The sequence below is a fragment of the Neofelis nebulosa genome, chromosome 12 (genome assembly GCF_028018385.1).
Source record: "Neofelis nebulosa isolate mNeoNeb1 chromosome 12, mNeoNeb1.pri, whole genome shotgun sequence".
In the NCBI taxonomy this organism is placed as follows: domain Eukaryota; kingdom Metazoa; phylum Chordata; class Mammalia; order Carnivora; family Felidae; genus Neofelis; species Neofelis nebulosa.
The window spans coordinates 86996480-87011374 of NC_080793.1; the positions used below are offsets into that span (position 1 = coordinate 86996480).

Below are 14895 nucleotides of genomic sequence, written 5' to 3' on the forward strand. Positions count from 1 at the left end.
CAGCCGACTGAGCCACCCAGGCACCCCGACAATTAAGCAACTTTTTTGTGTCTTAATGTACTATATACTTTACCAACAGTGACAACCAAGGTTATGCCAACCTGATGAGACATATATAAACCCTACAAACCAAGGTTATGCCAATGTGAGGAGAGATGTATAAACCCTACGAACTAGAAAACAAACACAGGGATCGAAGAACGTCACCAAAGACACACATGTTGCTCGTGGTACTGTGGATGCAGAATGAGAGGGTGGCTGGGATGGCCTTGTGGGGATGGCTCACAGGAAAAGGATGCATGTCTAGGAACAAATTATATCTTCTTAGTTTCTTATACATCTCTTATATATACCAATTGCGACAATTTCCCCCATCTGTAGAATGCAGACATACCACTGTGTAAAGTGGTATCTATAAAGATACTTGGCCCATGATGTCTTTGGTCTTTGGGGTTTAAACTCCAGCAAAGTAATGTGGCTTATATTTGATATACGATATATGTATACACTCTTTATGTTTTTTAAAATATGGGGTTTTTTTTGGTTTTTTTTTTTGCTATAAAAAAAAAAAGAGCAGGAAATAAATGCACAGTCCTTAAAAGAAACCGAGCTTCAGACTGTGCATCTTTCGTAAGAAGTCAGGGCAAGCCTGTGATTCCATAAAGGAATCCAAGGGGCATCCCTAGGTGTGCAGGTGTAAGTGTAGACATTACCGGTTTGCCTAACAATTGGACCTATGGAAGCCTGTATCAGAAGGAAGAGTGGGTCCATCAAGACAATTAGGTGGACATCTCTTGTTCGTTCTAAGCAGCAAACAGTTGCTCTTCTTCTGGTAACAGCACCAGATTTTCTTCTGGAAGGCATCTCTCCCTCACACTCAGTCCTTGGGACTTGGGTGGTGTCTTATCTCTGCCCTTGACTCATGTGGTTCAGTCCCAGTCAATCAGAGCATCTTACTGCCCTGGTCTTGGCAATGATCCCAGGGTTGGGCATCTGACCCAGTGAGGGTCAAGTCTAAGAGTTTTCCTCCAACAGCTGCAAAGGAGATGTGGGTATGGAGCTATGAGTTCCTAAATGTGCATTTGTTGTCTATGGGCTCAACAGTAGAAATCCTGGAAGAGCTAGGTTACGAAAAAGATAAATATGGAAGTTCAAGCTTCTTCTCTGAACAAAAGCCCGTTTGTAAACACTGAAGAGTTTTTGTTGAGATGCGGCATGAAGGATTCACCGCTCTATTTGTAACAGACACTCCCAAGGCTCGTGCACCTGCCCTTCTAGCTGCAGTCCCGAACACTCTCCATGACTTTAAAAATGGCTTCCCCTCTAGTGTGAAGTGCGCAACGTCTAAAATGCTCCTATTCCCATCACAAATTTTAGTCTCTTCCAAGCCCATAACTTGCTTGCTGGAACTGCAGTGAATGCATGGAAAGAGGAATTCACCATTTTAAAGATCAGATTCCTTCACAAAGGCACTTTGCCCATAGGGAGAGTGTGTATTCAGCCTCATCCTCGACCACACTGGGGTCATCTATTCCATTACTCCAAACCTCCCTGTTAGTTTCCCAAGCCTGGCTTGGACCTTGGCATTGCACTTGAACTCCTTCCACTTGGGACACTTGTACTGTGTCTGCAACATTGAAAGAGACACTACATGGTTAAAGAAAGAAAATAAGGTCTCAATGTGGGTAGTCAAAGGGATGGATACTGTGGAAGAGCTAGGAGTTTGACATAAGTTACATAAAAGATGAATGTAGAAACTGAGGCTTCTTCTGTGCACAAAAGCCAGGTGGGTGCCAGAACTGTAGCTATACACAGAGAAGCAGAGGGGATATCAAGAAGAAATACCAGTGGCTGAAAGGAGATTACAGTGAAGCAACCGTGAAGGCATAAATGGAACAAGGACACGGGCACATGGGAATTGAAACACGATTACACTGGTCATGGCAGTGTTCCTTCAAAAGTTCCCTCTCTGTAGTATGTGGTGCCATATACTTGGCTTCCCACAAAAATTCGGTTACATCATATTCCAATTTGAAATGTTCTCATTTGGTCCACATGGTGTTTCTGGGTACTGGTGACTATCAAGGCCAAATATATTTTTGGGAAAGACCAGAAGGCACGAAACTCTTGCTAAGCCAAAAGAACCTTCAGTAGAAATTTCTGTTTGGAGGCAGAATTAGCCTGGGAACAAACCATCCAATACCTTCTCAGTGGAATTGAGCAGTTTGTCCATTCAGATGAATGGATTTCCTTAAAAATAATGTGTTTCTCAGCAGCACTGTGGTCAATAAGACATTTAGCAGTCTCAGCGCCATGGTCAATAAGGCATTTTGTAGACTCAGAGTAGACAGGTGCGAGAAGAGAGCACTCAGGGCCCAAGGAAGATTTCCCGCATTTGTCTTCCCTCATCCTTTGCAAGCGCAGACTTCTGATTTTCATAAGTACAAACGACTACAGGACATCCACCACCGGCATCCTGCTATCACTCAACTGGCACTGCCCTTGTCCACCATGATGGATGCATACCACCTGCTCACAATACCCTGGAAAGGAAACTGAGACGTATCTTTTGGTTCCTTAAGTGGTGTACCACCATTTCAGTGCCACCTCAGATCCTCTCAGTCTTACCCGTTCTCTGAAATCCTCAGCCATGTATTCTGACCTGTCGTGCCAAGGTACGAGCTCATTTGACCCCATGTGGGCACAGCCCAATGGTGCGTCACCTCAGGCCGGCACTGTGCATCCTTCCACTTCCACCTGAGGGTATTCCTCTTGACTCTGGGGCATGGATGCCGTGAGACCCATCTGGTGTTCACACATTCACAACCCAAAGGTATAGGCTAGTTAATGTTGAGGGGTGAACAGTTGACCAACGAGGAGATAACAGGCAGTGGACAAACCTCCCCAATCCTCTGTATACACTGTCTGGAGATGTAGTTCATTCAGCCTCTGGAGATGGCCCTGAGGGATCAAGCAGTCTCTTGGTGTTTGATACCATGTGGTGGTCAGATGAGTAATGTGCTTCTGCATTAGCTCTCCCTCCTTCTCCGAATCTCTCTTACTTCTCATTCTTGTTTTGCTGGGATTACATTCTTTAATGAAGTTGTAGCTTATCAACTCTACCTAACACTGAGTTCCTTGGGGAACCCAAGCTGAGTTCAAGATAGTAAACCAGCAACAGCAGAAGAGCTGCAAAGGAGATTGGGAATGCAACCTTGATAGGTCTTATGTATCATAGCTGGCACCCTGGCTGGCAAAGAGTAGGACCCCGAGGCCTGGGACTGGGAGAGTTGAGGGAACAAGGGGCAGAATCCTGAAAACATCTTCCCAACTCTCCCTGAATGATTCAGGTGAACAGAAGCAGAATTCTTATCCTTCTTGCCCAAGCAGTAGCTTCCTGAAGGCTGCACAACCCCATTTCCTGAAGCCTGTGCCTTGCAAGATAATTCTGTTCTCCTCAAGATCAGTTTCACTATTGCCAGCTGCCTTCAGGCTAATGGTCCCTCATGGCTGTCAGGTTGATAACTCAAGCACAGCCTGAGCAGTAAGTCAATTCCTATTCTGGAAGAGTCTAACTTACATACTGAAGACAATGTACAAGCTGACTAATATTTCCTGCCAAGAGCCAGGGAAGTATGTATAGAAGTGAATTTTAAGGATCTTGAACTAGAAAGGGTAGAATGCAAGTCAGGATAGGACACAATTTCATTGACGTGGGCACTCATAGGATTCAGTGTTCTAACAAAATACCAGACCTAACAGTCTGCTGGGATGTCACTTTGAAGCTTGGTCATCATGATGGCCTGCAGTCAATGAAGTGGTGATTCCAGAACTTCTGCAGCATAGTATTAAGGAAGGAGTCAGAAGGCTCAGAAAGGCTAGAAAGATCTACCAAGTAAGACCCAAGAACATTTCCCCCGACTACATTCTCAGGAAAGACCCAGGACACCCTCCTTTCACAAAGGTAATAGGGGATCAACAAGTAAGAGAGCAATGGCATCTTTGGGAAGCTTAGGGTGGCTGTCCTCGGCAGATTAAAAATGCTGTTGCTGCCATTATACTGTGTTCCTAGTGAGCACAATTTGGAGGGAACTTCAGAGGTCAGAATCAAGGAAGCGGTAATTACCTGTCATAGTCAAGAAGGACATAATTACAGTGTTGGGAAGCAAGGCTACAGTGACAGTGAGGGTACCCTGACCTGTGGTGGTGGTGAACAGACCATCGTGTTCCCAGAGATGTCAGACAGATATAGAGTTAATTAGGATAGTGTTCAAATTATGTAACAACAATGACAACAACACATCTGCCAGCTGGTAAGCAGGATGATGTCGGCTGCCACAATGGAGAGATGAGGTCCCTCACCCAATTTCCAGGTCCAATTTCCAGATACAGCTTATGGGTCTAGAGACCACTGGTCCATGACTGCCGTAGAGGCCCAGCCTCTTAATGAATGACGCTGAAGGACCACCACCGCACACATGGTAAATGTTCTCCAACCTTTGGGCCAAGTCCATCTCACAGAGACCCAGTGGGCTCCTACACACCCTGTGGTTATTTTCTGAGTCCCCGAATATACAACTGGGAGACCTTCAGAATCTGGCAGAACCCTCACATCAGCCTGTGAAGAAAAAAGGGCTATCAAAATAGCAAAGTACAAGTAGAGGGCCCATCTCTGAAAGGCCCCCATCCCCAGCTAGGGAGTATTATTACCTTTAATTTATGAATAATGATACCGTGACTCAGATAGATTAAATTAACTTGGTAAGGTTTTACAGTTAGAAGTTGACAGGGGCACCTGGGTGGCTCAGTCAGTTAAGTGTCTGACTTGGGCTCAGGTCATGCTCTCACAGCTCGTGAGTTCGAGCCCTGCATCGAGCCCTGCGTTGGGCTCTGCACTGACAACTCAGAGCCTGGAGCCTGCTTTGGATTCTGTGTCTCTGTATCTCTCTGTGCCTCCCCTGTTTGTGCTCTCTCTTCTCTCTCAAGAAGAAATAAACATGAAAATAAAAAAAAAATTAAGCCCCTGAACCAATTATTTTAAATAATATCAGTAGTAACATCACATAAAGAAGTTTTACAGCTGGGGATGATGATTCTTTATGACTGAGATTATTCTCAGGAGGTAGTTTCTAGAATCTTAATTAATAAGGGGCAAGAAGTCTTGATCAAATAAGGAAGTTGTTAATTTTGTAGGTGACTGCTACTAACATCAGAATGTAGTACGCTTGTCTACTGAGAGAGCCTCATAATTGGTTATTAAGAAAGGATAAAATTCTATGCTTACCACATACTTAAACTACAATGAATTTTAGAGTTAAACATAAAAATTAAAAAATGTTAAATGGAAAAAGTGAAAACATGAAAGAAATAGAAGTTAATACTAATCTTATGGTGGGGAAGCCCTTTTCCAAATAAAGGAAGAGAAAGAAACTACCAAAGAATACACTGGTCGATCTAGCTACCCAAAAATATTTTAACTTCTTCTGTGGTGAAAACCATCACAAAGATGGTTACAAGGCAAATTAAAAATTCTGAAGAAAATACAACAAAGTCTTAATACCCTTAATATGTAAGGAATTCTTACGCCAATGCATTTATCTTCCAGTTAATAAATGAATACTGAACAACTACCAGCTAGGTTAGATGATGCGGAACAGCGCGAAACAAATAGCCACTATTATGGAACCTGCAGACAATACATTAAATAAATAAGTAAAAACATATAATACAGCAGATGATAATAAGTGAAGTGGGGGAAAACGAAGTGAGAAGTGAGATACGGGCTTCCAGGAGGGAAGAGACTGTAATTTATAATTAAGAGCAGGTCTCCTGGGAAGATGGCGTGTGAGCTAAGACCTGAAGAAGATGAGAGCAAGCCATGGGGCCATCTGCATTTCTGGCAGAGGTCAGTGAGGTGGCAGCAAGCCTGGTATGTCCATGGAGAGGCAAGGAGAGCAGTCACTGAAGACCCAGAGGATAAGAAAGGAGTGGTAAGAAACCACATCACAAGGGGAGCAGGGTGGCACTAGATCCTGGAGGGTCTTATCAACCACAGGGAGAAGTTTGGCTTTTACAGTGCAGAAGGTGGGAAGCCACTGGAGGTTCTGAGCTGAGGAAGACTATGACCTGAATTATGTGTCATCAAGGAAGAAGAGGAAGCAAGTTGGAAGGCTATTGCAAGGCTATATCAGAAGCAGGGTGTTTTGTTTGGCTTGTTGTCTTTTTGTTTTGCAGTGGTGAGCAGGGGGTTGGTGACAAGGGTCAGCAGCTTGCCTTTGGACGTGTTAAATTTAAGATGCCCAAGAGACATCCACACAGACTTGTCACTAGCCAGTTGGACACTTAAAGTCTATGGTTCCAGGGAGAGGTGTGGGCTGGAGTTCCCACTACAGAAGTTTCTGGCATAAAGACCGTATTTACAGCCAGGAGATGGAATGAGATCGGTACGGAGGGGAATAGAGACTGAAAGGAGAAGACGGTAAGAGCCAACTTGGAATCAATCCAACCCTGAAGACTTGGGTCATAAGGAAGAATCAACAAGGAGACCAAGTTGGGGCCAATAATGAAGGAGGAAAACCAGACTTAGGCTCCAGAAGTGAAGACTCAATGGTGCCAAGTACTGATTGATGAGAAAGTCAGGTGAGGACCGATCACTGATTACACCTGATGATCTTATTTATTCGGACTGCTATTCCTCAGTTTCTCAGCTCCCTTCCCCAGAATATATCTAAATCACTTTTTTTCATTGCTTTTCCTCCTCTCAGCCAGCACTTTCATGGTCATCCCTCTCGGTTTTTAATTTTTTTAAAAAAATTTAAAATGTTTTTATTTATTTTTGAGAGAGAGAGAGAAAGAGAGTGCGTGTGTGTGCACCAGTGAGTGGGGGAGGGACAGAGGGGGAGGGAGACACAGAATCCAAAGCAGGCTCCAGGCGCTGAGCTGTCAGCACTGAGCCCAACGTGGGGCTCAAACTCACGAACCACGAGATCATGACCTGAGCCTAAGTCGGGCGCTCAACCGACGGAGCCACCCCAGTGCCCCTCACTTTTATACCTCTTGTAATGGCAACTGCACACCCTTTCACCACCCATTTCCCTGCACAAGTGCAACCAGAGGGCCTCATCCAAGTCACCCTAATGCAGAAACCTCCTCATAGAGGGAGGGGAATTAGAAGGAGAGTGAAGGCTGGGAATTTTGTTAACTAGATATTTTTTTAAACATTTTTTTTCGTGTTTGTTGACTAAAAATAAAACCGTTCAAATGCACTAGCTATCAAAGACATACAGATTAAAAATAAACTGGCCACCATTTTTTTTTTCAAATCAAATTGGCATTTAAAAAAACATAGCCCGTATGGGCAAGACTCAGCAGACATTCTCATATACCCCTGGTGGAAGTGTTAATTGGTAAAACTTTTTCTACAGGGCAATTTGGCAATATATAAGAATAATTTTTTTAAAGATCCTTCTTCACACCTTTTGGTCCAGTAATTCTGCTTCTAGCAATTTATTGTAAGGAAATAATCAGAATGCAAACCAAGATTTCTATAAAAGGATGTTCACTGTAGTATTGTTTCTTATAGAATTTAAGATACAGAATTCTATAAAATTCTATATTCTTGTAGAATATAGAAATAATACCTTAGTGTTGCTTTTTTGTTTTTGTTTGAGAGAGAGAGAGAGAGAGAGAGAGAATTTGTAAGTGGTGAGAGGGGCAGAAAGAGACAGAGAGAGAGAATTTCAAGAAAGCTCCAGGCTTAGCATGGAGGCTGACATGAGACTTGATCCCACCAACTGTGAGATCAGGATCCAAGCTGAAATCAAGAGTTGGGACACTCAACCGACTGAGTCATGCAGACAGCCCCCTTAGTGTTGTTTCTTATAAAGTTTATAGGATTAAATTAGCAATTAAAATAGTTTAATATCCAGGGGCACCTGGGTGGCTCAGTTGCTTAAGCATCTGACTTCAGCTCAGGTCATGATCTCACGGTTCATGAGTTTGAAGTCCGCATTGGGATCGCTGCTCTCCATGCAGAGCCTGCTTCGGATCCTCTGTCCCCTCTCTTCTTTCTGCCCCTCCCCTGCTTGCTCTCTCTCTCTCTCTCTCTCTCAAAAATAAAGATTAAAAAATAATAATAATTTAATATCCAACATTGGATAGCTTGAGTTGATAAATTATGATATAGTAACAAAAGAAATACTCTGCAGCAAGAGAATATTGAGAAAATTTGAGAACAAGTCAACAAGGTCCTGAAATCAAAACTAAATAAAAATAAAAAATAAAATTTTAAACAGTAAAAAAGCTGTAAAATGATATTCATGGTATTATTTTTTTAATAGAGAAATTGAAGACAGAACTAAAATTTAATAGTAATTATTTGCACACTCACTTGAGATTGCTGGAGTTTTTACTTATTCAAAAATATTTATTCAGGACCTACCATGTGACAGGCACTTGAAATGTAGGGTGTTTGGGATACAAGAGTGAAAAATGACAGAATTTGGTCTTCTGCAGGGCTTACATTTTATCAGGAAGGATGGAGACAGTAAACAATAACAAATAAAGGAATTATAGTTCTTTTTGGAGGTGATAAGTGCTAGAGGAAAAACAGGAAAAACAAAGCAGGAAGAGTGGGATAGGGAGTGCTATGGCCGCCATTTTATAGGATGCCCAGGATAGCTGACATTTTGACAGACTTTATGGAGGTGCAGGAATTAGCCACGTGAATAGTGGGGGAAAAGTATTCCACATAAGAGGATAAGCAAATGCAAGGGCTCCAAGGTGGTTGGATGTGTCTGAAAATCAGCAAGGAAGCCTGTGTGGTGGGAACTGAATGAACGTGGTCCTGGGAAATGAGGAACCTGACTGGACAGAATTTACCAGAAGGCTTTGGAAATGCTGGGAATAGACAGGTTGAGAAGCTGTCACAGTAATGGAGATGAGAGAGGACAGTGTTGGGAACAAAGGGGAAGAGTGAATATAGTTGAGACTGGACAGGATATAATTCAAAAGTAGAACCAACAGAATTTCTCAATGGTTTAGATATGGTGACAAAGAAAGAGAAGCCTTCAAGTTTTGGGGTCTGAATGATTGGGAGGACAACGTTATCATCGGCTGAGACAGAAAGACCATGACCGGTGCAGATTTTGAGGGGAAGTGGGGGAGACGAGTTGAGTTTGGATGGTACATCTCTGTAAGGGGAGATGCGCAGGGGGCAGCTGGCTATAACAATATGGAGTTTCAAGGACATGTCTGAGCTCAGGAGATACACTTGGGAAGCAGGAGTGTACAGATGCTATCTGAAGCTACGGGAATGGGTGAGTTTGCCAAGACAGTAACTGTGGACGAAGAAGAGGTCCAAGACTGTGTCCTGGGGCACTCCAATGTCAGCAGGTGAAGGAGACAGGTAAGAACCAGAGGAGGACTGGTTGAGAAAGCGACCAGTGAGGCAGGAGAGAAATAAAAAGGCGGTTTTGGGCGTTTCAAACGCTGCTCAAATGCTGGCGTGGGTTAAATAAGCTGACAGGTGAGGTCTGATCACTGGATGTAGCCACGTGGAGGTCAGCAGACTGGCGACCTTGGTAAGAGTGGCCATGGAGGAACGTCTTAAGAGAGAAACTGAAGGAAAGAGTTGGAGACTGGAAGGAGAGACGCCGCTTTTTGAGGAATCTGGCTGCAGAGGGACTCAGAGAGATGGGTGGTGGCTAACTGGGGAAGTGAGACAGAAAAAAGGTTCTTTTTCTCCTTTTTAGATGGAATAAATAGCAGTATGTTTGTATGCTGCTGGTGAGCCTGGCCAATCCGCTGTGATCATTACCATTCATTCGCAGGGAGCTAAGCTGGAGGCAGGTGATAATAGGTGGGAAGGCACACGAGGCTACCCGGTCAACGCGCTACCCCGCGGCCCCACTGGGGGCAGGAGTCTGGTCTCTTCTGTTACCTGAAATTCCTTCCTCTCCAACCTCTTCACCCACTCAGGAGGCTTATATTTAAAATATAAACATTGAGGGTCGGCAGGAGCCCAAAGAACAATGATCATAATTAGGGTCTTCCCCGCCATGCTCCAAGAAGCCACTCACCCCCATTGGGAAGTATGTGGCTTGGAGCTTCAAAGGTACAGATTGAGCCAAAACCATGAAGTGCAAGTCTGTGCTAGGAAAGCCTATTTTGCAAGAAAAAAAAATCAGAGAGAAAGGAAGAATTTCAGCCCGTTGACCCTACTCCTCAAAGAGCTGGTAACCTGGGAAACCAAAGTGCCTCCTATCTGCTGCTTCTTCACCAAGAGAGAGGATTGCAAAGAGAAAAAAAAAAAAAAACAAAAAAACCCGGAAATCAACTGTGGATATATCTCTGTGTTGGAAGGCTCTGCGTACATCAGCTGGAACTCAAAGCTTAAATTTTAGCATCCATCCGCTTCCATATGCCAGTACATGCCTGTCCTCCTACACACCCAGCATTCCCACTCGGAGGGTATCTGTTCTGTTTCTCCCTCCCGTGGGTCCGATATCATCATTCTCCTTGTAAAAACCAGTTCTCAAAAAAGAATGCCAGCAAGAACGGCGGTTTAGAACCGGCAGCGGCTTTGTCTTGGTTCTCGTTTTACAAGCGAAGAAACCAGGTCTCAAGAGAGAAAACGAACCGTCCAAAAGCCAATAGCCAACTAGTGCGAAAACTCCAGAAAAAAGTTTTGATCGACTCATGTACATCAAGAGGTACTGATTCCCACGCCCTCTGACCGCGAGGTGCGTTCCAACGGAAGCCATAGCTCTGAGCCCAAGGAGTGGATGGTGTTCAGTGGGGAGAAACGGCCAGCAGGCAGGGGGAGGATGCTGTCATTCCAGCAACAGGTGGTCTTCTGGATGGGTGACAGTGCGTAAGGAGCTCCCTGGTTTGTCTACTCCAGTGATTCTCAACAGGGGATGATTCTGTGCCCCGCTTCCCCTGCCAGGGACATCTGGCAATGTCTGGACAGACATTTTTGGCTTCACAACGGGGGGAAAGGCATTCCTGGCAACTAGTAGGTAGAGGCCAAGGGTGCTGTTAAACATCCTATGCATGCACAGCACCCCTCTCCTTGCCCCCCAACCCCCCCCCCCCCCCCCCCCCGCCAACTGGGTAACCCAAAATGCCAAACTCTGGCTTACTCTAAGGGAAAAGGAATGGAAGAGAGAACAGAACATTACCAAAAGTTGGCTCTGGAGTAGTGTTCCATGTAGAGCTGTTCGTCAGAAAAGGGGGCCAAGTGGATGTCGCTGAAGGTCGGGAACATCATTCCTAAAGAGCAAAAGACAAAAGACCCAGACGTTGACTTCCACAGCCTTCTGAGAGAAGGGTACACCCACCTGTCACTTGACCAACATATTCTTTCATTCTATTTCAGTTATTACACAAGAGGCTGAAAACTAATCTTGCCTCGAAGCCAGGATAAAAAAAAAATTAGGCAGAAGACTGGAGGAAATATAAGAAGGGAATACTAATGCAAGTCACAAAGCTATGCTGCAATCAAAGCTTATGGGGAATTAGGTGAGACATCGAACCTGGCCTACTGCCTTCTCTGCTTTTGGCTTTTTCCTCCCTATACGTCCTGTGCTGCGAATTCCATGCCCTTCCTTCACTTTAAAAATCTTATTGTTGTAAAAACAGCTTTGAAAATAATTTACATTCCCATCGTTCCATCACATTATTATTTCCATTCTCAGCCTTCGTCCCTGTATAATCATGCTGATTATCTTTTTAAGTGTTTCTAGAAGCTCGGCTTCTCTGGAGGTTCACCACCCTCCTTGCTGGGACACCCACTCACGTGTTTTGTTCCTGATACGTACAGCCACCTTGGGAAAGGCAGATTCTTTCGTGGGCAAACACCTAGAATGCATGCCTGAAGTTGGGCCTTTCTGGACAGGCAGACACAGTGATCAGCATTATTATTCTTGTCATTTTTAGGGAGACCCTTTTTCACAGTCACTTAGGAAACTGCGCACCAAAGAAAGATGAGCGACTAACCCCATTTCAGAAGTGAGGATCGTCTTAGAAATTGGAGATACGGTCACAAAAATAATGCCTAAAATTGCTAGATTATGTCAATTCTGCCATGAATTTTTTTTAATGCGTTTTCCAAGTATTAGTTCATTTAATTCTCCTAACAATAGAAAGTCGGCTCTATTATTAGGCCCATTTTATAAATGAGAAAAGCAAGGAACAGGGAAATTTAAGCGACTCAGCCACAATCACAGAGCTAATAAGAAGAAGGGAAAAATCCCGATATGGAGTCTCATCTTCAGTCAATGGCCCATATTTTAACCACGCTCCCGTCAATGTCTGTGAAAATAGAACAGATTGTTTTATTTAGGGTATTTTCAGAGGTGGCCAGAGAAAAACCTCCATTGTTACATCATCCACATGTCTCCACCTAAATCTCATGCACTGGTGTCAAAACAATAATGACTTCTTAGTGGGTTTTCAATTTCAAGACAAAAGGAGGTTAAACAACCTTAGAAAAGCAATATGTATCCCTACTTGTATAAACCTGGGAAGCTTTAGAGATGCTCTGAGCCTTGAGCCTAACGGGAATTTCAAAGATATACAATGGAGGGGGAGAGATCATCAAAGGTAAAAATACAAGAACAATCCTTAGAGTTGAGGAAAATGAGTCTTCTGATTAAACATCTTCACTCCATGACCAATACGAGAACTGAAAAAGCTAGAAAGGCTAGAGAGAAAGCAAGATACTAAAAGCATCCAGGGGGGGAAACTATGTCCCTCTAAAGGATCAGGAGTCAGAAGGCTATGGGAGCTCTGAGTAGCAATATTGGAAACCAGAAACCAAAAAGAGATGTCTTCAAAATACTGAGTAAAGGGGCACCTGGGTGGCTAAGTCGGTCAAGCGTCCGACTCACGGTTTGTGAGTTCAAGCCCCACGCGGGGCTCTGTGCTGACAGCTCGGAGCCTGGAGCCTGCTTCAGATTCTGTGTCTCCCTCTCTCTCTGCCTCTCTCCCACTTGTGCTCTGTCTCTCTCTCTCTCTGTCTCAAAAATAAATAAAATATAAAATACTGAGTAAAAATTGTGCCCAAGTTCACATTCCCTACCCTGCAAAATGATAATCCAAGGGGTTAATGAAAAGTAACTTCTCAAATACCTTTTCTCCAAAAGCTGTTAGAGGATACTCTTTGCTGAAATGACGGTGTACCCCAAGAAAGAAGACAGAAGAATAATGATGGAAAGCACGCAAGAGGACTGGGAACAAGCATGTCCCGTGTAGGAGAGAAAGACAGAGGAGCCACGGAAGGAAGGCCTCCACAGACCGCATATTGAGAGGATCTGTCTGACCTCTTGGAGCATGGAAACAATTAGCCATGAGCTTATAAAAAAAAACCCAAGCTAATGAAAAAATAACTCCAAGAAAAACAGAAGATTTCATGAGAAAATAAAAATGCACCCACTATACCCCTTGACTCAGCGCGGAACGATATTTGCGTTGTCATCATAATATAAACGTCCATTACTGATCTTGCCAAATGATGATCTTGGTCTATATTTCTTTATATTAAATTGTGAAATCCAAAAAAAGCTCTGTGAAGCAACCGAGCTTTGTACGTTTGCAGCAACATCATCTGACAGCAAACCCTGACCTGAGCCTACGTGAGTTTATTTACAGCCTTCATTTATCACACTTGGTAGCCACATTCCCATATTTTGTGGCAGAAATGTAACATGTTTCATTATGGAGCCTTGCCTCAGGCCCCACTGGAGATTTAAGTAATCCATGGTAATATGACTGTATTACCAGTCCCAAGTCCTTCAGATTCTGAATTCTGAAACACATCTGGCCTCAAGGGTTTGGAAAAGGGATTCAGGACCTGTATAAATATATTGAGAAGATGGGGGAGGGAAGCAGGGGGAGTGAACTTCTCAACCAGAGAGTGACAAAAATAGCAATATATACACTTTTACATCGAAATTTACTTTTACGTTGAAATATATAGGTACATCATAGAAGAAATAGCGGATGTGGCTGAAAGGGATAGCCTTCGGTGGGGGGAAATGTGAGGACAGGAGGAGGTGAGGCAGAGGGTTCCTATCTATTAGAAGTCTTTTTAACATTATTTGATGTTGCAAGTTATGCCTTATTTTCACGGAGAATAGAAATAATTAGCAAAAAACCAATCTTCCTTCAGGAACACATGGGTTAAAAGGAAGATCAAGTCGGTATTCATGTTTACTTGTCTAGTTGAAGATATACAGCCTAGTCATATCCATTACAAATATCTGGGGGGAAAGAATACCCCGATATTAGGTCTAGATACTTGGCCTGGAGGGACTCAACAGATGCAGGTGAATTTACCGTGTTCACAATCTCTCCAGTGGCAAGTACTCAGCCATGTGAAAAGAAATCCAGAAAAAAAAAATGTAAGAATTCTTTCTGAAGGGCACTGAGTAAGAAATCCAAGCAGCCTGTTCCTTTACATGCATTTCCACAATTCAGTTTTGTCACGTAAACATCAGGCTTATGAGACCTTCCTGGGCTGTTTACACAACAAGCATGTTATTAATGAAGTTTGTGACATCAGGTATACTTTACCCTTTTACTCATTTATTTTTGCAGGAGTTTCTTTTTTAAGTGCTTATCTCAGAGTCCCTACATTTTGAACCACGCAGGAAATTATAGAGGAGCCTCAGGCTTTAACTTAACATAACACTTGGGGGCACCTGGGTGGCTCAGTCGGTTAAGCGTCTGACCGGCTCAGGGTATGATCTCACGGTTTGTGAGTTCGAGCCCCACGCGGGGCTCTGTGCTGACAGCTCGGAGCCTGGAGCCTGCTTCGGATTCTCTGTCTCCCTCTCTCTCTGGCCCTCCCCCACTCGTGCTCTGTCTCCCTCTCTCTCTTAAAAAATAAAC

The 14895-nt window shown here is 43.7% G+C and overlaps 1 protein-coding gene across 1 annotated transcript in view; it reads right to left on the reverse strand.

Moving 5' to 3' along the window:
* LOC131490783 (histone-arginine methyltransferase CARM1-like) overlaps positions 1-14895 on the reverse strand; it is a 259132-nt gene that overhangs the window by 25812 nt on the left and 218425 nt on the right. The window contains exon 9 of the mRNA XM_058693237.1: positions 11184-11274. Within this exon, the coding sequence (XP_058549220.1) occupies positions 11184-11274 (91 nt within the window). The remainder of the gene's footprint in view (positions 1-11183; positions 11275-14895) is intronic.